Here is a 26629-nt window from a genome sequence, read left to right on the forward strand (position 1 = left end):
AGGTTGTTTAAACATTTTCATCAAATTGTTGGAATTTCAGCTCTCAACCATACGTTTTTAAATTCACACCCTGTATTTTAAGACTAGAAAAAGTTTGTTGGAATACTGAAGGCAGAATTACATGGCTCCTGCCAAAGTTATACAGTAATGCCTCCCATACACTAGACAAGATTTTTAACAGACACCCTCTTGCAAATTGTGTAGTATATGGCCAACTTTAAACATTTAATTTAGACATATTAAGACTACAGTTACGGAATATGAAAATTACAACCACAAATCGAGGTGTTTTTAGAACTAAATTGTTTAAAAATAAGTTTAAACACTCACCCAGTGCCATGTAAAGCTGGCCTTTTTTTACCGTGTACGAACTGTATCAGATATTAAACACTGGTCCTTTACATACGAACTTTGGAAAGTGCATATTTTTCTATGGATTTGCGCCTCTCATCCACATGCAAAAGCAGGTTTGGGGTATTGAAACAATTTTGGTTAACACCTTCCAATGTAAAAATTCTCTCTGACTGTGACTGTAACTTTAAATTTAAGGTTAAAGTTAGCCAAAAGTTAGCCGAGCCACAATATTCAAGATACTATCCTTGCTAACAGAACTTTTTGCACATTTGCACCTACATATACAATTACTCGCCAACTATATCGAGGAACAGACGTGTCAGAACATGTTTTCAAGAACACGCTACATAAAATAATGTTCCAATAACCTGACGCCAAATTCGTCGGTTTTGGACCAGATGTGTTACCTCGAGTTGGTAGGACAATGGTGAATTACCTCTGAAACCAACAACTAACTAGAAATCCAATGTTCACACTCACACCCAAATTATATTTGACCTTTTCACTCTCCGGATGCATGTGCCATTCATCTCTCTGGTCTAATAACACACATTTTCATGCTAAATTCTGCTTGTCCCCTTTGTTGCTGTTTGTTCTGTTCAAATGAATGTGGGATGATGGCTGTAAGACCTTTTCCACACATACACAGGTATTCTAAAATAAAAGTTTTTTTGTCTGTGTTTTAGCCTTTGGTCCTCATGCAGTTTGAGTTCACTGGGAACAAATCTTTCAGAGTGAATATTTTTAGAAACTGTTTGCTGTGTTGTGAGACAAGGAAAACTAGAGGTGTTTTGCTTGTTACGCCAGAGCATGGGCTATTACTTAATTTGTGTACTTAAGGCTGTTCCTTTCTTCCTCCTATGGTCAACAGTATGTTCTTTAGATCACATTGAAATCTGCGATGACACACAAAGAAAGATTTTTAAAAAGTTGCTGAATAAATTGTACTTTTCTAACAAAGGAAAAAATAAGCTGCTTTGAGAAAAATAACTGCATACCCTTCTTATGTCTAAATTGTGTCCCCTGTTGATAAGCCAGCACCATAAAAGGAGGTTTTCCTGTTGTCATTTTTGCTGTTGGCACAACTGCTGCATCACTCACTACCACATAAATATAACTGACAATTTGAGGCTGTACAGCAGTTCCCAGTGTGTCAGAAACTGATGGTAAAGGTACACACGATGAATTGCAAAACTGTTGGAACGGGGTGTTGAAAACATATGAAAATAAATGTATATTTTATTCTATCCCATGTTCTCTACATTTCCTACTCCCTGTGACTGTTTTTTGCAATCTAAAAGGAACCCTTGATGAGACAATGTTCATTACAACTCAACTAAAACATAGTAGTGGAGAGATAATCTTGAGACAGGGCTGCAAAGACTGAATGTATCAACCTCAGGTTTCCAATGATGCAGCAGTATACAAGAAAAAGATAATAGTGTCCAAAAGCACATACAGTAAACCTCAAAGTTATCTTTCCTCTTCTTTTATCTCTTTCTAGAACTCCTGCTGGACTCCTGCTGAAAAACAGGAATCTGCAAATAACTACTTGTGAAGACAGGAAAAGTCTTTTCAGATACAACTCTGTGTTTCACAATGGGAGCCCGACTGCATCTTCCAGCTGTTGTGAGCACCTTGCTGCCTTTCACCCTAGCCATTTTGATTCTTATACCTGACAGCCTCCAGGGTAAACCGGAAGTGGAGAAAAATAACGGAAACTCAGCACTGCTGCAAAGAGTGAAGCGAGGCTGGGTGTGGAATCAGTTCTTTGTCCTAGAGGAGTACACTGGACTGGAACCTCTTTACATTGGAAAGGTCAGTGTTGAATACAGTATATGTGCCAATATTAAGTAACAACCTGAGGAAAAATGCAAAGTTTATACCCTCCAGACGAGCAATGGTCTTTTCACTTGGTGTTGCTGATGTGAGGAGAACCTTAGTGTAGGTGCTGGGAAGTGGTTTCCCTCCAAATTTCAGACACAACACACTGAAAGATCAATCAAGGAGATCAGCGACCAGCAGATTATCTACAGCTTTGTAAAAGCAAAGTGCATGAGTGCAAAATAGAAGATCATGGATGGGGAAAGGCCACCTTCAATGAATTGCAAAAAAAAAAAAAAAACAGTTTAATCCCTGGATGCACTAAGTTCATACAAAAACAGCCTCTCTTCCATCCACTTTGAACCAGAGCCAGACAGCAGTGGTAGAGTTAATTTACTGGATCTGAAGAGTCACTCAAGTTCCCGTTCCACAGAGGTGGAAGGCACATCTGCAACACCATTGACAAGCTGTGAAAAGAGCAAAACGAGAGGTGTTCACAAAAGGAGTGCACTGATATTTCTGTTGCTATGGTGAACTGGACATATAATCAATAGATGCAATTCCAGCCATCATAAGCAGAGAGACACAACAATCTGAGAAGCTAAACCAAAATTGCCATTATGCTTCTACAAAAGGTGATTTTTGCTGTCAAGAAGACAGTGTTAGAGCCAAAGATAGATACATAATGATTATAGAAGCAGTAACCTGTTGATAGAAGGTTACTTTCATGTAGCCAAGTTATGTTAGCTTTGACAGTTACAAAACTAGTATACATTCAAGTCAACGTGCGTTTAGAAGTAACGTATGCAGATCAGCTAAAGAGCTACTTAGTTACACGTGGTAATCAGCCTTGTATCTTGAAATCAGAAGATACTCAAAAGCTAGTGTCAGATAACTGTATCTAATAATTGTTATTCAGCTATAGTTTAATCACATTACTTAAAATTTTCTTTGGTGTCCTTTGGCAGCAGCTTGCTCAGTAAAAGCACAATATTAGCCAGTGTAATGTTAGCTTAGCAACCCATGAGGTCAGTTTTAGCATCTCTATTGTAAATGTAATTCATCAATTTACTTTTTACTTCAATGTCTAAATTGTAATCAAACTAACTGTCACAGTGACTAAGATTTGGAGTCAACCTGATGAGACTGCATTGTAACCAAGCAGTCCAAGTTCTAAAAAGTAAAACAGGATTTAAAGTTCACTAAGGTGATGGAGGAAAACAAATTTAAGGAATAAAACCAACATAAAGTTACCTAGAGTGAAGGACAGAGAAATCCAACTAATGATAACATTAAAATGATGAAAAAATAGGACCACAATAAAACCCATACACCATGATAGTAACACTGAAGTTAAACACGCATTTTTATCTATTTTCTATTTTTTCTATATATATTTTACCCATTTTTCTATCTTCCTCTATAATTCATGGAGTACTAAAACTTAATAACTGAAAAATCCCTAATTCCCCTCCAAAACAAATAAATATACATGCTGTTTTGCATGTAAATTTCGATTTAAAATCGTTTATAATCTGATAAGAAATAGCATATGGCTGAACTTTACCATAAAATCTCCTGGTTAAAAAGCTGTCTATTACAGAATTCCCTTAAATATCCATCTCTGACCTCCAAAATGCCGCTGCTGCAATATTCCTCATTAGCTTCTAAAATGATGCAGTACTAACAGCTCATCCTCACAAATTTCCCATTGGAAATGATGTAAACCTGCTTAATTAAGAGTTCAGAAATACTTTTTAAGCCTCCGCTCAGGGATACTGAGAAAAATGCAGGATTCCTAAAAGCAACATGTTCCGACCTGGCAGACGAGTCCAGAGAGGGCTGTAATATGTCACTTCAGAATATTTACTCTTCATCTCTTTTTTCCAATTAAGCGTCCATTTACTGATTCTTTCCATCCTAATTTTTTAAAGCTGAATGGAATAAGTGTTTCGGACAGGCCAGGCTTCTAACCGGACAGTTACTCAAGGCAGAAAGGCATCGTGAAATATAACAAAGCTGGAGAGAGATGTGCTACAGCCTCCTTTAGCGGTTTTTCCCCTCAGCTCATCCTACATCATTTTTCTGTTAACTAGTTTAGGGTTCAGAGCTGTTGGGATCCTGGAGGTTTGGGCTGGAGATGGATCAGGTAATTGATAGCCCGAGTGTCAAACTGCCCCTTTTCAAAACGCCCCAGAGGAGAGGGGGGATTAGAGCAGGAGTGGGCGGATGAGGCAGAGGAAGATCTCTAACCGGAGATGAATCACCGTGAGACATGAGTCTGAAGCCCATAATGGTGTGTTTACTAAAAAAGGCTGAAATGGGCATTGCTGTAAAAAACAAAAACCATACAGCTCTGGAATGATAGGTATTGTGTGGAAAGCTGCTGACCTATCATGGTCAAAATAACAATAAGTCGTACAGCCACAGACTTTAAGCAGCTAAACAACCTTGCCTCGGTCATTTCACTCTGAGGCCACAGATGATTAAAGGACGAAAACAAGCGTCTTGAAAGGAGTGTGTTTTTAGATACAGTACTGATTTGTTTGCTGTTCATTATATACAAGAGAGACACCAATGGGGGCATTTAATTTCACTCTGCTAGTATGATGGCAGCAAGTGCTCGTCATACAGAGAGACCCTCTTAGTACAAATTAAATGCTTGATTGCACATCAACAGGCTGGCATTTGCTCTTATGGGTCACAAAAGGCTTCTGATTGCACTGCTTGTTCGGTAGCAAAAAACAGGCAAAAAGCTGTGATTACATGTATATTTGCTGTTACAGTATTAGGTTATGCATGTAACCACACTTCACCCCCTGAGGTCTACTACTAATTTACGCTCAAGTCAAATCAGGAGGGTATATGTGTGTGTATATTATATGTGTGTATTGTTTATGTACGTGACAACACATCTACCTTAAGTTCATTGTACGCATTAGGACACCAAGCAAGTTTACGTGACAGCAGAACAAAATTATTGTGTTAATTTGACCAAAATCGGACTTTTAAAAAGCATGAAAAATATTAGTCTGACTGAGATTGTACAAAATCAAACTTCCGAAAACCAGCTAAGATAATATAATATTCCTATGGGTCTAATCACTCCGGTATGTATACATAAGTAGACTCAAATAACCCTAGGTGCTTTGTAAATGCTCCAGTTTTTCCTCTTTTTGTAAAAACAATGAAGTGTAAGTGTATATTAAAACAGCAGAATTCCCAAATGAAGATGCTCTTTGTCACTTTTATTCTGTTACTTTTGTTAGATGGTTAAAATTTGTCTGAAAATTGTGACTGAAAATCAGATCGTTAGTATTATGTGTCAACCTGTGGCCACTTTAAGCATTTTGTCGCTCTGCTCTAATAAAATCCTTATTTTATAACTGCAGCATCATCTGATAAAATCCTCATTTAAGTAATACAGTGAATTCAGCTACTTTTCAGATGCCGTTATTACTGTGTAAAGTAAGACTTCTAATTAAACAAAACTGCATCTTATTCAGGATGACACTCCCCCTCATGCAGTTCCTATCAGCTGATACTGATTATGTGCTGATATTGTGCGTCCCAAATTTGTACCCACAACTGCTGATTATCTCCCATTTAAATCAGCTCATGCTCATCTCTGGAATAGGAAAGGGTTTTTACTCTCCAGCGAGGGACACATGTTTACTTGGACTGAGATCATGTGGCTGATTTGGCCAGAATAAATAATTTGGTCGTCTTGTTTATTTGTTGAAGATTGCTATGCAGCTGCATTGTTCTACAACTGGGACAAATGACCTAATTAAACTTCCTGAAAAGCATGCCACTGTCCAATATGTTCAGCTTGCAAATTGCTGTCACATTTACAGATTTGAAGTCAGCTTTTGGACACAAACACTAGCAGTTTGGGTACAGATTTAAGCTTCCAACTTCATTTGTAGAAACAGCTGGATTCAAACCTGACTCATGCCTCTGTAAACATTACAGCTTCACTCAGACATGGATAAAGGCGATGGCTCCATAAAGTACATCCTGACCGGCGAAGGTGCAGGCACTACCTTCACCATTGATGACAGCACTGGGGACATCCACGCCATCCAGAGGCTGGATCGAGAGGTGAAGGCACAATACATCCTTCGTGCCCAGGCCCGCAACCGCCTGACAGACAGGCCTCTGGAGCCTGAGTCTGAGTTCATTGTCAAGATCCAGGACATCAATGACAATGAGCCAAAGTTTCTAGATGGTCCCTACCACGCATCTGTACCAGAAATGTCCCAAATAGGTAAGCAGAATGATTAAGTCAGACATGCTAATAACAAAGTGTACAAAAGCAGCAGTTGTTGTTCTTACAGGCTCATCATAATCTGCTTCATCACTTTTCAGAAAGCTACTTTTGTAGTAAATAAGCCAAATATTAATTCTTGGCCACACGTGAAAGATTCCACCCAAATTTATGCTTATCCTCAACCACTGGTGCCATCTCTGCCTCACCTCTGACTCTGTGATTACCCAGGAACATCTGTGATCCAGCTGACTGCTACGGATGCCGATGACCCCACGTACGGAAACAGTGCTCGTGTGGTCTACAGCATCCTAGAGGGCCAGCCTTACTTCTCGGTGGACGCCAAGACCGGTATGGATGCACACATGCTGAAAAACTCCCAATCTGTAGCCACTGCAACCAGAGTTTTCATCCTTTATATTTAGAGGCTGTATACTTATAGCTTCACCAGATGGGCTGACTACTTTATGAGCTCCATGTGAATTTATAATAAGCACAGATGATGTAAGATGGCCTGACAAGGTCAACAAACTTTCTTTGGGTTTACTAACAGTTTTTTGACAGTGACTGTTAATTCCCCACCTTCTTTCTAACACTCCTTCACACTGTAGTTGCTTCATTCTGGTTTTGGCCATCCATATTTTATGCCCCTGTGTATTATACCAACTAGCTCTAAGTGTGGGTAGCTCAGCATGGTTCCCATTGTTGCTATGAGACTACCGAACACTTATCTAAGACTCGCTGCTCTTTTGTTGCAACTTGCAACATGTAAAACTTCTGGCACTTGAGAAAAAAGATGTGCTAAACTCAAAGTGTGACTTTGTTGATAATAAGGCAGCGTGTTGTAGTGTTGTGAATGACTGGATGCATGAAACTTGCCATTTGCAGCAAATTAAACATAGTCTGCTTTGCATAATCTTTAACCAAAGCTTGGTTTATTTAAAATTCTTTATGCATCATTCTGTTGTTCCTGGAAGCAATTGTGTCTTTTATGAAAAGTTAATATATATGCAATCCATAATAGTGATATAAACTCTAATGTGCTTTATTTAAAAAAAAGTTTTCCCAATATGGAATCATAACAATGCCTCAAAAATATAAAAAATAGTAAAAAATAATGATAAAATAAATGGAAACAATAAATACATTTGGAAATATAAAGATAAATAACAAAACATTAAAGAAGATTTTTAAATTTTAATTTCTTTTGACAGTTAACTGTCATTTTTATTCATATATGTATACATAAGTTATACATTTTTCAAAGATATATCTATATTTTATGGATATAAATTCCTCTTTTTTGGTCTAGTTTTTGCTTTGACCCAGTCAGAATTGAGCATTAGATGTTTGTTTCCTCTTAATGACCTTTGCTGTGTTTGTCACCTCAAATATCCACCAAAATCAGATTGAGTCAAGAAATAGGCAATATATTACAAACACTATTACTGATCATGTACACCATTTCCTCTTATTTCTTCACTCTATACTGTTGCACAAATGTCAGCACTCACAATGATATTTACGTAGGCTCTATGTAGATTAAACAGAGAACCATAAACCAACATGGGGTTATGTGGATCTGTCCGAAGTTTGAAAGAACATCCAGCTAAAGCTTTTCAGACACAAGTAACCCACAAGACTTGATATGGTTTCGTCACATGTGGACAAAAAGGGGGTGACTATATAAAACGGACTTATCACCGGATATCACTACTTTTTTGTTTTTTATTGGAATTTAGCTACCTGCATACACAAACTTTTTTTTCCTGTGTTTGCTCGCATCATCCACAATACAAATCCAGCTGTAGCCACTGAAAAAGTTGAGGGTTCAAATATTTGACTTAATATTTTTAAGTGAACTGGAAACCAACTACATTCAGCTTGCAATGTTTAGATAAAATGACATTATAATATTAGATCGCACTTTTACTTAGATTATGACAGTGGACCTAGCCAAGATAGTGCTGGTGGTAACCTTGCAAACAAAACTTTTTCCATATTTGCATACATGCGCACACATACATATATACATAAATATATATGTCCACATCTGAAATCTTCACAGGGATGTAATTCCCAGAGAGGTGGATTATTTTTCTTCTTTGAAATTTATTACCTACTTCTTCTGCTGTATTAGAACCACTAACAGTATAACCTACACTTCTACCATCTGCCAATATACACAGCCTGGTTTTTATTTAATTTTTATGCTCTATACCAGGTAATGCTTCAGATTTGCTGAGCTCGTGAATAGAAATCCCACTTATGAGACTAAATCCAAACCAATAGTTTACCCCGGTGGCAGAATTCTAATCTAAATGCTGAAAAGGAAATGTGTTTATTTCCCGATTGTCATTTGGTTTCAGTTGGAATCAATATTCTGTTTTAATTTGAAGCGTCTCTTTGTGTCTCGTGTTTTACGACTGTTTAGTTGTGTTTTCCTGTAATCATGGCCCAATATTTCCCCTCATCACAGACCAGTTTGTCTACCTACCTTTTTCCCTAAGTGTTGAAAGAGCATTGTGGTGTACTCATCTGCACTCTGCAGTAGCTGTTTTTTTATCTTGCATCATCACTTTTCAGATGTCCTCTGAATGTTTTATTAGTTGTATACTTTATTTAGTTCAGGGGCCATCTTGCTTGTGTGTCTGGTTGCTCTGAAATTGGGTCCACGTCATTGAATTCTATAAAGAAATTTCAAACTTTACTGAAATGCTAATAGAAATGTTATATATTCTTTATTTAAAAAACATATAACAGTGTTATCTAGTAAATGCAATTTATAAAAAAAAATATAAATAAAGCAAATAATGCTTTTGGAGCGTCTTCCTCTTGTAACAGGTGCTATTTTTTTTCATGTGTGTTCCCACATGATGGGGATGTTTTCTTAATTAGCTTGTGTTTAGTCTGTTTGCATGTGTTTTTCTCAAGATGCATTGCACTGAGCTCTTGAGGTTACTGTAGAAACAAAACTCAGCAATGGGGGGGATCGTACACTGTACTAGCCGTGTGGCACCAGTCAGTGTGTCTCGCTTTTCTGTCTCAAAGATTTGACCGCAGCCACATTCGAAGCCTTAAACGTGAACTAAATGATTATTCTTCATCTCCTAATGCTAGCTTGTCTGAATGGGAGTGAGTTGTTTCAATTATCAGATGAATCCAAAAGGTTGGGTGTCTGTAAGCTTTGAAAAATGAAGCATATGTTACACACAATTAATAAGGTAAAGCTCTCTAACTTTGGCAGGTAATGTAATGCAGTTTGTGGAGCAGCCTTCATAATTCAACTGCCACTTTCAAAAACACATTAGTTTGACTTGCCTTTGTTTCACACGGCTACATTTCCTTGTTTGCCTGTTGTCATACCTCTCAGCTTGGCTCTGCAGCGACTAGTCAGCCCTGACTCAACAATAAGAAGAGCTCAGAGGATTTTATTGGTTCCAACACAATGTAAAACTTAAACAGCTCAGAGCCTTGGAGCAGCCATACGTGCAGCTTCTTCTACTCTACATCTCAAGGCATCACTTGACCTTGACTGAATTCTGCAGCACATTTTCTGGCTATTAATGAGTTAGATTATCTGTTAATAAAAGTATGCAGATGGGATCCAGTCAAACAGGGAGTGAACTAAAAAACCTCTAGTTGAGTCGTAAGTTAAATGCCTGTTTTATGCACTACTTAAGATGCCTCATCCACAAACAAGTCTTTCAACCAAGGTTCATTTGTTTCATGCCAGTGCTCTCTCAAGTTTATCGTAGGTGGTATATGAGGCCCCCGAACCAAGCATGATGCGAGAAAGTGACAAAAAAATCACTGTAACATCAAAAGTTAGCTTACCCTCCCCCTACTGGTCACCAACATATTGCAGCTTTTGTAGGGGTAACGTTAATCTCTGAGGACGTGAACCACTGACGCACTAAATGAACACATGATATGTGAGGCAGCGATGATTAGTTAACAGCAACTGTATTTTAAGTCTTAGGGGTTCCTTTCCTCTGCCCTGCTGTTTTGACAGTGGGAACCAGGGACTAAAAAGAGTTCTGGGGGAGAAATTACAGACCTTAAAACAGTCCCTGTAGGGAGGTAGTACTTGTGAAACTACCCTGAACAGAACATTTCTGATTGGTTGAATATTCCCTACATTTTCTTTGGTTTGTTAAGTTTAAGTTGTTAATGTTTTTAAATACAATATTCAAGTTCAACCATCTATTTTGGGAGTTCAAGAATAAATGAGGAGCTCAGAAAAGAAAGAAAAGAAAAGGTGAAAAGGAAGCAGTTTAAAATGGTCAACCCCTTAAGCTCTAACACCGCAGAATGAAGGTTTTTGGGCCTAACAGCTAAATTATTTTATAAAAGAGAGAAACAGAAGAGAAAGTGTCTCATCTACTGGGAGCGTTGACGTTCCAGGATGCCATCGCTCTGACATGACCCTAATCTGTGTCAGCAGTCCTCTGTCGTTGACCTTTAACTCACCGTGTGATCTCTTTCTTACCCCCCCCCCCTTTTCTCCTCAGGCGTGGTCCGTGTGTCCCTGGCAGACATGGACCGGGAGACCAGAGAAAACTACACCGTGGTCATCCAGGCCAAAGACATGGGCGGACAGTTGGGGGGGCTCGCCGGCACCACCACTGTCAACATCACGCTGAGCGATGTCAATGACAACCCGCCCATGTTTGACCAGAGTAAGCAACACCCGTCTTTCCTGAACCCTCACAAACCTTCTCTAATCCCAGAGCTGTTCTCCAGAGCTGACAAGGACGTAAACATCATCTCTCAGCCACACCCACCCAAGCTATGACTCCCTGAAGTTCGAATGGCTGCCGAAAATTATTTTCTTTTTTTCATTCAGTTGTTGGGAAATATTCTTCCTCTGTCTCCATTTGTGCTCTAAAAGCCAAATAAATTCAGTTTACTCTAAATATAAAGCAAAGAAAACCGCAATCACTCGCGTTAGTGAAGCTGGAGTTCCTGATGGAACTTTGATTGGTTGTGAAGAGCTTCTGGGATTCCTGAGCGTGAAGTGCAATGCGCAGGCATTTCACGTCAGACTGCGGGGAACACCACAAATTGGACAGCTGTCACCTCTTCTTTGAGGTTAAACGGGAGATGAAATTCAAGCCGGCCCACGAGACGGTATATAACCCAAAAGTGGGCGTTTATGGAGCCATTTATTTGATCCTGCTTGAGATGTGATTTGGAGAGCAGGGGAGCAGGTGATGGAAGAGGTTTGGCTCCCTCTAGGGGATATGAGAGGGAAACAGTTTTAAATGCTCACTGCTGATTTATGTCCTCAGGGCTCTACCAGATGAGCGTGCTGGAGACGGCTCCCGTGGGCTCAGCAGTGGGTCGAATCTGGGCGAAGGACAGGGACATCGGGGTCAACACTAAGATGAAGTACAGCATCATAGATGGAGATGGCAGGGACACCTTTGACATCAGCACAGACCCCACAAACCTGTTCGGCATCATCACTGTGAAAAAGGTAGATAAGCAAAGAGACTGTATAAATCAAAGACGTATTTAAGATCTGATATTGATTATTCATTAACAACAAAAAGAATAAATATCTTGTTTGTTCAACCACAAATGAGAAAAGTTTGGGACAATATGGAAAAGATTTTTGCATTTCAGGCCTGCAACAGATTCCAAAACAAGTTGGGATGGGGGTAATTTGGGATAGTAGTGGGGCAAAAAAAATATGTATATTTTAAACATCTGATGCCATGATTATGATATGAAAGGCTTTAAGTAGCAAAGTTGGGCAGAAGATCTCCAAATGTGGAAGGGATTTGCATATTTCTCCCTCTACTGTGCAGAAAATCATGAAACTGTGAGAGGAATCTGGAGGAATTTCAGTGTGTTAGGAACAAGGGAGCAAGCCTAAGCTGGACACCCGTGATCTCTGATCCCTCAGACGGCACTGCATCAAGAACTGTCAATCATCAATAGCATTCAAAATTTGCTGTGCAGAAAAGAAGCCTTATGTTGACGTTGTCCAGAGGTAACATCCTCTTCTCTGGGCTGAAGACATCTGGGATGGACCATCACACTGTGGAAACGTGTATTGTGGTCAGACCAATCAGTATTCCAGATCTTTGTTGGAAGAAATGGACGCCGTGTGCTCCAGACCAAAGAACAGAAGGAGCGACCAGACTGTTATCAGCAACAAGGCCTAAAGCCAGGCTCTGTGATGGTATGGGGTTATATCAGTGCTTTTAGCACAGCTCATTTCTACTTCTGTGACGGCAGCATTAATGCAGAAAAGTTCACTGAGATTTTACAGCAACAAATGCCGCCTTCAAGACCACATCTGTCCCACCAGACACTTCATCACTTTGTGTCACTCACAACTTATTGTGAGAAGGAATGGCAGCATTACAAAGTGTTAAAAGCTTTACTCACCAACTATTTGTTAGATGTGTTTCAGCCTGAAATGGAACAATGACTGCATATGAACAAAAAGAAATCAAGCTGATGAGACAAAAACGTGAAATATCTTACTTACATTTTCCATATCATTCCAACTTTTTATGTTTGTGATTTTACATTCTTTACTATTAACGACTCTGATTTGGACCCTAAATTTTATTTCCTTCGGAAATCTTTAAATTTGATTTAGCTTTGCTCAGATTTTTGCACTATGATGCTGCTTCCAAAATGCAGAAACTATAAAAATGCTTTTGAATGCCATTTCCTCCACCAGCCGCTGAACTTTGAGAACAAGCCCAGCTACACCCTGAAGGTGGAGGGAGTCAACACCCATCTGGACCCGGCCTTCAGCCACCGTGGGCCGTTCAAGGACGTCACCATCGTGCACGTGAGCGTGGAGGACGTTGACGAGCCCCCGCTGTTCGACTCGCCGGCGTACTACATCGAGGTGCCAGAAGACGCGGAGATTGGGACGGTGGTGAAGACAGTGTCGGCCCGGGACCCGGACGCCGCCAACAACACCGTGAGGTGAGGAGGAACACAGATGGTTTCACATGCTTCACTTTAGATAGTAGTTTGATAACTATAGATTCTTTTTGTCCAGGTGGAGTTTCAGAGGGCATTACATTTACATGCAGATGTGGTTCAGTCTACCACTGACACACTTAGGGTGCATTCAAGTGGAGACGCAAACCTCAGAAATGTCAGATCAAGTTAAGATGGCAGTGACAGGCAGGAGAACTGAACATTTCCTGTCTTTGTCAGCTCCTGTCTTTGATTTCCATAACAAGTAACATTTGCAGAATGACAATAAAATTAAGCAGTACCTGTAAACACATTTAGCAGAATAGTTAAAAGGAAGTAACTAGCAATAATATTCAGTTGTTCTAATCCGATGTGCTTATCAAAGATGAGACTTGATGTAATACTAGATGCATACCAGCAGAGGGCAGCATCACAGCGCAATTGTTCACAGCTGGATGCAACTGAAGCTCCTGTACAGTGACATGACTGAGATGACTGTTTGCAGCAGGACTGCAGGCTGAAGCAGAAACGAGATGAGGACAAAACATCCAATTACCTGATCCTAAAGGTCTACGAGCCCTGGCAAAAAAATGATGAAATCATCAAACATGGAGGAAGTTCACTCAGCTTTTTTTTGTGTTGCAAAACCACAGACATGACACAAAGCCTCTTTATTTAACAGCTGAACATACTGGCTTTGCAAAACATAACTAAGAATAATTTGAATAAAACTGTAGATGAACAAATTTTGTCATCACTTAATTGTTTGGGAAATATTAAAGAATCTGTTCATTCTTCGTTTCAGCTTCTTCGGCTCATATGGCAGTTTGACTTCAGTAATTAAACACGATATTCTTCACTAAATATTAGGGGTGGGAATCTTTAGGCACTTTGATTTCCCCATCCTTACTGATGGGGAATCACTTTCATCCAAACATCCACTGTCCATGAATGCTTCTCAGCCCACTGTAACCCTGTTTTCTTCTCTTTAGGTGTTAGTGATGGCTTAGTTTGGCTTTTCTCACTTTTGTTTAGAGTTTTCTGTCCTAATCTTTGACCTGCATGTTTCCCTTTTACAACCTTCCCATTTTGTTTGAACAATTTTGGACACAGCTGACTGGGAACAACTGACATCTTTCCTCACAGCTGAGTTGCCTTCTTAAAAGAAGTTTTATGACCCTCTCCATTGTTCCACAGACAGCTCTCTTATTGGGGTCATATTTCCGGTCACTCAGCAGATGCAACATCTCTTATAACTACAACCTCATTTGCATATTCAGACTTATATATCAAATTCCAGGCAAATTTTTTCCACTATTTCATTTCCATTATTGTTTGAGGTATGATTTACAAAACCTGAATGTTCAGCTGTTGTTTTTCTCCTTTTTTCTCATATCTGTGTTTTGTTTATTCCTTTAAAAACAAAGAAGCTGAAAGAACATCCTCCAGTGTGGTCTCTTCAGTTTTTAGCTGTCCAAGTAGCAGAACAGATGTGCGGTGGGTTTACTAACCAGTTTGCAGCTCTCATGGACTAATTAGAAGTAAAATCTTTTAATTGCACCATTAATCATCTGAAGGGATCGGCAGCACAAGCTGCACCCCGTCCCGGCTGTCCCCTTTAACAACCACTTTTAGAACTAAAGGATGAGGACTCGTGTTTGTTTGGAAATAAATTCATCAGTTTTTTTAAAGTTTCCACCCGACTGAGCCAGCAGCAGCTTCACGTCAACACTTCATGCCATTAAATGTCTGGAGAGATAAAAACTATTTAAAAATATGCAGCAAAACCTTGACTCTGGACCCCACTGATATGCAATCAGTCAATAAATAATAGCCACGAGGGGTGGCTTTACCTTTGAGTGTCAGAGTGGAGCTCTTAGTTTGAAGGCGTCAGGTTTGTTGATGTATTCGGTTGTTGTTTTTGTGACTTTTAAGTGTTTTAGGGTGACTTTTTTCTGGTTTTTAAAGTCTTTGTAACTTGAGCATTAATCCCTGCTCACGGATAACAGGTGAATTCTAAGGTTTAGTTATATCTGATTCAATAAAGTGTCTCTTATTGAATGAATATTTCAATGAAAACACAATCTTTAACCCATGTTTTCATCTTCAGTCTGTATGGCTCGTGTGAAACTTTTCACTTTGACGCTTATTTCTAACTAAATACCCCGATCACTTGACATTTTATGCGGTTGTATGAATAGAGAAGTGTAAAAAATGTGAAAATGACCACAGAAAAAACACAGTTAAAGTAAATAAGACGATAGAGTTGGTGCAGCCTGCTCTAACAAAATAATTCACAATGATAAAAACAACCAACTAACTTTATCACGACTTCAAAGCTTCACAATCACCTGTTGGGTTTAAGTGTTAATGTTACATAAAATGATGCATTGGTGGGACTTGTTTTGTGTAGCGCAGCTCAGAAAGTCTACTTTTTGTCTATGTTATGTATATACTTTGTGCTACTTTTGATTTCATATTTCAACTTAAAAACTGTTTAAAACCAAAAACCTTTCCTTGTTTGGTATAAAGTTTTCAGTACATATGACGTTACAGTCATTTTTTTCATTTTGACACACGGTATTAACACTTTGGACCAAAAATAACACAAAAAACATTAAATCTGAGCAGGAAAAGTTAGATTTTTTAGCTAGCACTTTTCAGAGAATAGCCCGTTTTTACCGATTCTTCTTGCACCGAACGTGACGACAATATTCAGGAGAAAGCACAGCATGAATTATTTATCATACATCTTATTTTGGCCAATCAACACAAATCAAAGCTGGTTAATAAACAAACAGGAGGGTGAGGATGTTGTAGCAGACAGCTGAGGAATCAGTCGCCGCAGCAACAGCAACAACAGATGACGGATAACAACGAGCAGCAGCTGACCCTCAGTCCCTCTGTCGGCCTCGTTTTCATCTCACATCCTTCTGTCCTTTACCGCCTGCAGCATGACTGGCAGATAGATCCAAACCCCCCCACACACACTGTTTTTCACCTGCTTCTCCACTACACACTCAGCAGCCCCCCCCTTCCTCACGACTGTAGACAAGTGATATTAATAGAGATCCTTCAGGGAGGGCCACGCCGGCGGCGGATGTGCCAGTCACGACTGTCCTGAACACACAGCGCTAACAAGCCCACAAACACACACACACTCTGCTGCTAATACACCAGTTTAACACAAGCCTTTTACGAAACATCTTACATGTCTGCTACTTCATTTTCCCTTTGGTTAAAAGAGGCAGCTCGATCCTTTCATGATGCCTTTAATGCCGCTTCAGACGTCTCAAGACCAAGAAAAAGAAGGCGTGTTTGTTAGAAAGGAATCAACGTAACCTCAGTCTAAAACATACCAGCCAAAAGTCCTGAAATCATAAAACTCTTTATTTGCTCCTCTATTAGCCTCCGCACCGGGCAACAGGGAAAAAACAGCAATTAAACCATGACTATAACGTGACTATAACTGTCTGCTCTGCCATAAAATCTAGCAGCAATCACAGGAATTCTAATATTTCTGGACAGAGAGCTTTGTGTTTTAGTTGTGTAATATGAACCGAAGGCTTTCTGTCTTCTGCAAGTGCTTAGATATCATCATAATTTAGTTTAATAACTGTTACTGCTCATCTCTACAGACAGTTTTATTGTACTGGCCTCACAAATTAAAATGATGTGTTACAGAGAATTAATTTTCATGATTTTGGTGGGTGTCTTAAAGGAATTAAACACAATAATGATAATTTACATGCACTGACCTGCACCTAAAGCCAAGTTCTTCCTATTCTGCACCTCGTAGGAGTTAAAACTTCCAACTTCACTCCATCGTATCCTTTAGTGGAGCCATGAAAGCCCAGAAATGAGAACTTCATCAGTTTGCCACATTTAGCTCGAGAGGGTGTTCAGAGGGTTAATTTTCCCAACTCTCTATTTGACATTGCAAATTGTAAGCTGGTTAATTCTGCCTCACACATTTGTATTTTTGATCAAATTTTTATGTCCAGTATATGTGAATATCTTAAGTTTTACAGATCAGTTTTTTGTTATGTGTCGACACAACACTGGTTCATCCCTTGAGTTAGGAGCCTTTTTTATGCTTAAATGATTCATAGGTTAGTGTTAAGAGGCTTAACATACAAACATTCCTCTAAAAATAGTCAGGTACAAGGACTGTACTGAAAATGAGTGAAAAAGCAGCCAGTTCAAACGTCAACCCTGGACAACTATTTCTCAATACCAGTTTAAAAAGATGTAAAATGATTACAGGAAAGTCTGGCTGCTTGGAAGAAAACATCCATCCATCCATCCATGAGAGCTGGCTCAAGACTTTTGCTCACTCCTGTAGATCCATACATTCTTATATGGTATTTTTGGTTATTTTACCTGAAAAACAGTTGAAACGTTTGAGGACCTGGAGGTGGAAAAATATCCAAACTGACTTCTAAACATTGCAGATATCAAGTCTTGAGCTGCACTTTTTTTGTAAAGATGAGCTGCTATTTAAAGCTGATTATCTTCTATGATCAATAACCTTAATTAGTGGCTCATTGTCTCGTTAAAGGTGACACATGTAAGCACCTCCTCCAGGTGAGAGGAAAATGAAACAGGTGGGTTCTGAGACTGATTGTTACACGAACCAGGTTCTGCTCTACATCCTGGAAGTGGATGCACTATGTCTTCCTCCATGTCTCTCTCAGAGGAGCTTTTTTGAAGCTTAGAGGTTTCAGGTTTCTTGGAGCTTTTCAGGTTTCTGTGTCCCCCGCCTCTGTTTGGCAGAGGCGACAGATAACTTTGATTAAACCTCATATCTGGAGTTCTTCTTCTCCTCACGGCGCCGCCATCCTGACACCTTATAGCAGAAACAGACACACACATGCTAGATGGCACATGTGAATGCACAACCCTCAGACAGGATTACAAGCAACTCAAAGCTCACCAAGCTGCACTGTATTCACCTTGTATCAACATGGCTTGTGTCACCAGGTACTCCATCGAGAGGTCCAGTGACCCTGAGAAATTCTTCTACATTGAACTCACGACCGGGTCACTGATGACTCTGCGTTCGCTGGACCGAGAAGAGATCGGCTGGCACAACATCACCGTCCTCGCCATGGAGATGAGTAAGTTTCACCATGAGCAGGTCATGTCTGTCAGTAAGAACCATGTGTTTTTTTTTATTATTTATTCATATATTCTAGCCTTTTTTCCGTTAAAATGATCTGGTTTTACCACATTTCTAAAAAAGTAGATGACTCCAAGATTACGAGAGGTCCGCACCAGAATCCAAACAATTTGTCTTTACTCGTTTAGAGGATTTAAAAGATAAAACTCAAACTGTAACAAGATGTCAGTTATTTGCTGTGAACACATTCGATGTGGACATTTGACATATCAGTGGAAAGATGAGCTAATACCAAAGCATTTACAATATATATCTTATAAATATCGAGGAAACTAAACTATTAAGCCTCATTATAGTCTATTAATGGATTTTCTTCTTTATTTCCACAGTCCAGATTCAGGAAATATTTCTTTAAAAAGTTACTTTCAGATCTCTAACGACACAGAAATGAGTCGATAAGATAGAGATCTGTGTACCTCTTTACCGCCGACAGGCAGAAAATCTCCTGCCGTTATGTAATTCAGAAAACCTTATAACCCTGCAGATCTCACACAGCCGGCAGCGCTCAAAGTCACCTTCATCCTTCCTCCGTTTGCTTTTTTTTCTGTTTGTATGTTTGTGTGTTTTGTTTGGTCGACACACCTTAAAGGAGGCGGTAATGGAATTAATGACTAATGAAATAACTTCCCGTGTGGTGGCTAATTAACGATGAGATGGAGACGGCGGAGGTACAGGTAGGAAGGCTCAGAGACGCCCAGCATGGCAAGGCAGAGGAAACGGTGAAGAGGCGGCATGGAAAATGAAAACGAGCCGGAACAAAGTAAAGCTGATTGATTCGCAGAAGTCACTAAACAACTAAAGTTTTCTCTCCAAGTCAGCGGGAAGTTACAGTTTTATTTTCTAATTATGTTGGAGTAGTTTTATTGTGTTAGTTGCCCTTTTATAACAGGAAGCTTTTCAAAGAGAAGAAGGTCAAAATGAAAAGAAATCCATTAATTTTACAACCAGTCAAGTTCTGTTGAAAGAATTCAGCCTTTATTTCTACAAAAAGAAAATGTCATATTATGATCAAACTAAAGCAAAACAATGAGAATGTATTCTATATTGTCTTTTTATATAAAAAAATATTTTTATTTCAAGATTAACTCAAATTATAAGAGAATAAAGTCATTATTTTACTAGAATTACCATAAAACTAATATTATTCACAGTGAAAGTTTATAAAACTAAAGCTTTTTCCTCATTTTTTTTTAATGAGGAAAAAGCTTTGTTTTTGCTTTAATTCCGGTTTCCACGGTTTCACTACAACACTGAAGTTTAAGTGAGGCAAGGGGGGAAGGGGGGGACCTCCACAGGAGCTGGATGTCAAAGTAACACAGGACGGCACGGAGCTTTGACCTCCAGAGCCAAAGTCACTCCGCTGATTGATCGATCATGTGATGAAACCTGAGAAAGTAGTTACTGCCCTCTAATTGTGTTTCTACAGCCCATTACACAGCTGGTTAAGGTATGCAAATTGCTGGCTGTAATGAAGAATAATAGAATTGTGATGCGAGCGTGAGGAGCCCCGATGTGCCGCAGGCTCACTGTAAATGAGGGGAAGATTAAAGAAGGAACAAAAGAGATCAGCAGGAGCTTGAAAAAGTCATTTTATCTGCCTGCGTCAGTGCTTCTTGTAGCGTCTGATCGCTTTGCGTTTTCCTGCAGATAACCCCACGCAGATCGCAAGCGTGTCTGTGGCTATGAAGGTCCTGGACGTCAACGACAATCCGCCCTCACTAACGCACTACTTGGAGACCTATGTGTGTGAAAACGCCAGAGCAGGACAGGTACAGAGACAGGAGGCTACATCACACCCCTACGCCAAAGAAAATTTTACAACGCTGTATTTTACTACATAGGATCATCTTCAAGGACACCACACTCCTCCAACATCAAAATGCAGTTAAATAAATGGGTGATAATGATTACTTTTGTATGACACATATATTCCTAATACAACCTAATTATAACTTAAGGAGCATTAAATACAAGTTTTTTTATTCATGTTTTCCTACTTTAACTGGAAGTGTCAAACATCACCTTTTTCTCTACTGGTACATGGGTTCATTGCAACTCCAAATACAAAAAAATGAGGACGCTGTGAAATGTAAATAAAGATTGAAAACAATGATTCGCTAATTTCCTAAAAGAATGTTTAATTCATAACAGAATATAAAAAACATTTAGTATTTCAAGTGAGACATTTAACTATTTCATTTTATTCTCAGAAAGAGATACTTAGAGGAGTCTATAGAGGAATTTTTATGATATTTTCAAGGTTTTTTTTGCTTGTTTAAGTGTTTAAGATAAACTTCACAACCATAAATTCCTTCATTCTTCTGATATTTATCAGAAAGTTGATGGAGTAATAGAGACCGACTCTTTGGCATATTTGTTATGTATAAATTGCAATTTGAGCCTTGATTTGGTCTGATTAAATTTGTGTAGTTTTTTTTATAGTAGTAACAGGCGGGAATTCTTAGTATGTCCGTCAATGTGTTCCAGCTGATCCAGACCGTGACGGCAGTGGATCCGGATGAGCCGCTGGGCGGACAACACTTCTACTACACCATAGCTCCAGAGGCCGCCAACAACCCCAACTTCACGCTGAGAGACAACCAAGGTAGATGGTAACAGATGGTGTGATAGTCCAAGCAGATTCCCAATAAGTCTACATTTACTGTTGTTAGCCCGACTTAAACCAGACTTTCAAAAAGCATAAAACGTAAAGATGTCATACAGACTACAGACAAGAATTCCTGGTTTTCATCCAGGCAGCTTGTGTTTTCCTTTACATTTACACATGTACAAAAGTCCCGATCCAGCATTTCTTTATATTTTCTTCCAAGCAGCCAGACTTTGTTGTAATATTTCAAAGTGATCTTCAGCAATAGTTCTCCAGGCTTTCTGAAGATCTTTCAAAGTTTTTGTTTGGACATTGGCTGCTTTTTCCCTGATTTTCAGTCCAGTCCTTGTTCCTGACCATTTTCAGAGGGATTTTTGTTTGTTAAGCCACTTAAATCTGACCTATGAATCATTCCAGCAGGAAAAAGGCTCCTAACTCAAAGGATGAACCAGTGTTGTGTCGACACATAACAGACAACTTAGCAAAGAAGCAGTTTTAAATTGTATCTTTAGGCTAAGGCTGGGCAAATATTAAATTCTTTAATCACGTTAATCGTATGATTTCCTGTGATTAATCGTGATAAATCGCATTGTCATATGCAAAATCCAATAATGAATTAAAAAGTAGCATATAACGCACTTTTATTGGAACTGTAGTCATAGGACTCCGGTGATAAGACAGTTCAACGTTGCAGTGCTTACAGATAACTTTGGCTCTGTCGACTGCGCCGTCTGGAAGAACTTTGAAATGAAAAAGGCCATATAAAAGTTCCGTGACCTTCTCCGTGTTTGTTTAGCCCGCTTCATCTGCCATTCTTTTCCTTTCTGACTGTTTCCTGTGAGCGCTGCAGCAGTAAGCAACATACTAGGCTCCCCCCACGATGGACTTTTTCAACATAAAAGCCGGTGCGCAACAGATGTTTACAATATAAATAATAAAATCTGCGTAAATGAGTGACAAATAATTGTCATGATAATTAATTAATTAGTTAATGCAAAAATAACATGTTGATGATGATCCATCTACTGTTGGCCCAAGCCTCATCAGAAATGGTCTCCATGTAAGGGTGGCTGTCAAGAAGCCATTCTTAAGGAAGGGAAACAGGGAGAAAAGGCTGAGCTATACAAGAAGTGGACTGAAAATCAGTGGCAGCAGGTCTTATGGAGGGATGAATCCTCCCCAGAGCCCGGACGTCAACATTATTGAAGCAGTGTGGGATCATCTGACAGAGAACGGAACAAAAGGCAGCCACCATCCAAAGAAGAGCTTTGGGATGTCCTTCAGGAAGCCTGGAGAACTATTCCTGAAGACTCCTTAAAGAAATGACAGAAAGCTGGTCTAAGAGGGTTTGGGCTGTGTTGGAGAATAAAGGTGTTCAGACCAGATATTCACTTTAAAGTTCATTAGAATTGTACAAACTCAGTTTTTGTTTTATTTACTGTATATATATTTATGTCTGCACATGTTGAAAAAACATTGTCAAGGTAACATAAAGAAATGAGGAGTGAACAGAACTGTGAAGTCAACATTTTCTATGATAAACACAGATACACACCAGCAGTGTGAAACTGACAGTATTTATAAGTGTCTCCGTTCATCGTGTGTGATAACGTGTCAGAAAAAGCTGTTTATACATCATCCTCTTTGTGTCCAGACAACACAGCGTGGATCCTGACGCGCCGTGGCGGCTGGTCGCAGCAGGACCAGACCGTCTTCTACCTGCCAATTTCCGTCTCCGACGGCGAGCAACCAGTTCAGACCAGCACCAGCACGCTGACCATCCGTGTGTGCAGCTGCGACCAGGAGGGCAACGTTATGTCGTGCAACGCCGAGGCCTACAGCCTGCCCGCCACCCTCAGCAAAGGAGCACTCATTGCCATCCTGGCCTGCATCTTCGTCCTGCTGGGTGAGTAACCAACGATCATGTGCAGGTTTTCCTTTTTATGGTGTTAAATGAGATTCTCAAAATAGTTTTTTAGTACTCTCTCCTTTTGCAGAGTTGTAGTCTTATCCAGCCTTTCCTTTTTGGGTCTTCATCTCACAACTTGAAGCTAGAAACTTCATTATCATTAGAGTGTCATTAGGGTTTCACTTCTACTATAATATTTCTATATTATATAGTAATATGTAATATTTCCATGTTAGTCTGAAACAGAATTGAGGTGCTAACTGAGGCTTAATCTGTGAGATAAATAAATAAAAAACATAACATGGATAACCAGATGACCATCCTTCTATGGGAGGCCATTTGAGCATTTATTCTATATCCTTGATATCAGGCATTAGTTTCCATCACTCGTTAGGTTTTTGTCAGCTCTAGTTGGACATTTTGTTCAATTAGTTGAACAAAAACTCATACAAGTGACTCCTTCTCTGCACTTTTGTTGAACTAGTTGCAACACAGTCCTTACTTGTGAAGCCAGGAGCTGCTCCACTGGGATTAGCGCTCACTAACTAACTAACGAACTAACTAAGTGAAGCTAACTCTGCATCTGTCTGTCAGCCTGTTTTTTTCTCAGAGCTCCAAGTAAAATCCAGTCTGAGGTTTATTCTTGTATCGTGTCTTGGTCGTACATTTTATCTCTTGTTCCTCGCTCGTTTCTGACGTTTTTACTTCTTCTTTCCAACAGTGATGATTCTGCTCATGCTTTCCCTGCGGACACATCGTAAAAAGCCGTACCTGTGTGACGAGGAGGAAAACGTGCATGAGAACATCGTGCGCTACGATGACGAAGGTGGCGGTGAGGAGGACACTGAGGCCTTTGACATCGCCGCCATGTGGAACCCCCGCGAGGTGCACCACCCCCTGAGCAAGATGCGACAGGACATGATGCCGGAGATTGAGAGCTTGTCTCGTTATGTGCCCCAGGCGTGCGTCATGGGCGGAGGCAGTGGGGACAGCAACGTTCAAGGGTATGTGCTTGCAAAGCTCCTGGAGGCTGACATGGACCCGTGCGCTCCCCCTTACGACTCCCTGCAGACCTACGCTTACGAGGGGGAAGGCTCAGTCGCAGAGTCTCTCAGCTCACTACAATCAGGAACGTCGAACACCGACCACGAGTACGACTACCTGAATGACTGGGGGCCTCGCTTTAAAAAGCTTGCCGAGATGTACGGCGTTCTTGATACGAACAGCCCTCCGATGTGGTAGGACAACAGAACCTTTTTTAATTTGGAGACATAAAAAGTGGAAAAGAATGACAAAAAGACACGAGTGGCGACACTAACAGACAACAAAACCAGGATTCCTGCCGCAGTCTCAATTCTCCACAACTTTGAAGATTCATAGCTGCCCACAGCAGCAGCTGGTTTTAAATCTCCCAGAGATGGGCTTTGGTGACCAGCTGGATTTGGGGGTCTCACACAGAGGAATGGCTTCAAAGCACATTTAAACTCCCTTGCCCAAATAAAACCGATTGAAAGACTTGTGCCGGACAGAAAAACAGGCCAGACTGATCAATTACACCGCCTTTATGCTGTTAAACAGAGGAAAATTTAAAGTTAGAGGTCGTTGCTGCAGTTGTGGTTTTGTTATTAATTTATTTCTTTGTTTTACGTGCTGTATTTATGTTTTCCTAAGTTATTTGGGTATTTCAAACCAACACTTTACTTAAAGCGGCGACTGTGTGAGTAAGTCTTGAAAATATCACGTAAATGTTGTAACATACATGATGTAACTGCCCCTATGCTTTCGGTGCTTGTTAAGCGTCTCTTGACATGCACAGGAGATGTTGTGACCCCATCTGGGTCTTCAGAGTATTTACTGTGTTATTGTTTATCACTTTTGAGCTCTTTGTATTGTAATTCACAATTTTTGCCAACAACCATAAGACAGTCATCCACTCATGAGGATTAGACGGATTTATCTTACCCGAGATGTGCAGCACAGTGGGAAAAACTGCATATGGACGAGCACATGACCACGTCGCCTTTCATTTCAGATTCCACCGCCGTGCCAACCAGAGTCCGACGGCAAAGAGGCTCGATCTGTTCAGTTTGAGGTACTGCGTTGCTTTTCTGCCACCACACAAATGTGGCTTGATCCTCCGATCCAGTGGACTGCAGAGACATCGATAACCTGCATTAAGTGCCAAATGTACAAAGGACAAGAAAGACATTTTGAAAGAAAACTTAAAAAAGAAGCAAAAAACACCAAAAGAGGATTTTGGAAACGGAGTGAAGTGGAAGAGTGGAGTTACTTGAAATCAATGTGGTCAGCCATACTGCAGTAAGTAGTATGTGAATGTAGATAATTTTTTGTATTCTTGTTAATAAAAAGGTTAAAAAAAAAATCCTGTTGACTTTTTCTCCTTAAAGGATCAATACATTAACTAAGCTTCTGTACAAAACCTTGCTTACTAAAGAGTAGCAAAATTTGCTAAAAAAGCAATAAAAAATCTTTCAGTTAAACCTTTTAGTGACACAAATAAATTATTTTCATTTCTGTCATCATCATCATTTCACCATGGGGTGTGCACAGCTCGCCATTTCGTGCCAAAATCATCAAAAAGTTCTAAAATAGTATTTAAATGTAAGATTGTAAAGAGCTTTGGTCTTTCAGCATCTACAGACCAGAATATTATGAAAAGATTGAGTGAGTCTGGAACAGAAACCACAAAGGACAGAAACCACTCATGGATGATATTCGAGCCCTCAGGCAGCTCTGCATGGAAAAACTGTCACGCCATCATGATCAATACAGCCAAATGGGCTTAAGAGGAGCTTGGAAAACCATTTTAACTCACCTCTGCATCAAGAAATGTAACCTGAAACCGTTTAGAGAATTAAGTTTTTATTTTACTTACAATTACTTTTCTGGAAATGTGGGTTATATTTCTACTGTAATGGATGACACGTATATTCAGATTCTTAAAAGATGCATGAAGGGAACCATCCATTTCCAAGAGAAGAGGGAACTCCCACATAAGGATCTTCTTTATTGGAAATTGAATGTTTTGATGCTGAGGGACTACTTGATCAGCTGTTCTGGAAGTTTTCCTCATCTGGGTTCCTCACAAACCTGCTTTCAGGAGAGATCTTTGGATATAATGAAGTAAAAAAAAAAGCCTAATTTGGAATAACAAACAGTCTCTTTGAGCGATGAAGAGCATAAAGTAGCCCCCTGAAGCATGACAGAAAAGCAAGTCCTTAAAAAGATAAAATAGCTATTTAAAATTGCAATCATATGCTAAATTGTCCTCTAAAGTGTTATTCAGTTTTCATTACAGTTAACCCCAAATTGCTTAACTTGCTTGACTTATTATGTTTTGCAGTGATAATGCTTAGCATTGATTAAAAGCTCATCCCACTCACCGCCTGCGGTACCTGAGCCTCGAGCTTCAGAACCAAATTCCTTATATCTGATTGCTTTCACAGTAACATTTACAGGGGGAAATGGAATAATTGCCTTTGGGAATCAATCAGTTATTAAAAAGAT

General features: G+C 39.7%; 2 protein-coding genes across 2 annotated transcripts in view; both read left to right on the forward strand.

Annotated features, from left to right (window-relative positions):
* The window catches only part of LOC140284586 (E3 ubiquitin-protein ligase RNF31-like), a 423699-nt gene that overhangs the window by 208780 nt on the left and 188290 nt on the right, over nt 1-26629 (forward strand). The window lies entirely within an intron of this gene.
* LOC140284787 (cadherin-20-like) lies at nt 1863-25465 on the forward strand. The gene is made up of 11 exons (XM_072378780.1): nt 1863-2172; nt 6154-6448; nt 6680-6799; nt 10963-11130; nt 11743-11930; nt 13152-13405; nt 18386-18522; nt 20232-20353; nt 21072-21189; nt 22847-23098; nt 23823-25465. Exons 1-11 carry the CDS (start codon nt 1954-1956, stop codon nt 24341-24343), a joined length of 2394 nt encoding a protein of 797 aa, XP_072234881.1. The 5' UTR covers nt 1863-1953; the 3' UTR covers nt 24344-25465.

The sequence above is a fragment of the Leuresthes tenuis genome, unplaced genomic scaffold (genome assembly GCF_036924035.1).
Source record: "Leuresthes tenuis unplaced genomic scaffold, fLeuTen1.0.hap1 SCAF_24, whole genome shotgun sequence".
Classification (NCBI taxonomy): domain Eukaryota; kingdom Metazoa; phylum Chordata; class Actinopteri; order Atheriniformes; family Atherinopsidae; genus Leuresthes; species Leuresthes tenuis.

Excerpts from the sequence above, each read along its gene's own strand:
- LOC140284787 (XM_072378780.1), top strand. The coding sequence starts at position 1,954 with ATGGGAGCCCGACTGCATCTTCCAGCTGTTGTGAGCACCTTGCTGCCT. Across the intron at positions 2,173-6,153 it reads AACCTCTTTACATTGGAAAG|CTTCACTCAGACATGGATAA; the intron begins GTCAGTGTTGAA and ends TAAACATTACAG. Across the intron at positions 23,099-23,822 it reads CTGCATCTTCGTCCTGCTGG|TGATGATTCTGCTCATGCTT; the intron begins GTGAGTAACCAA and ends TCTTTCCAACAG.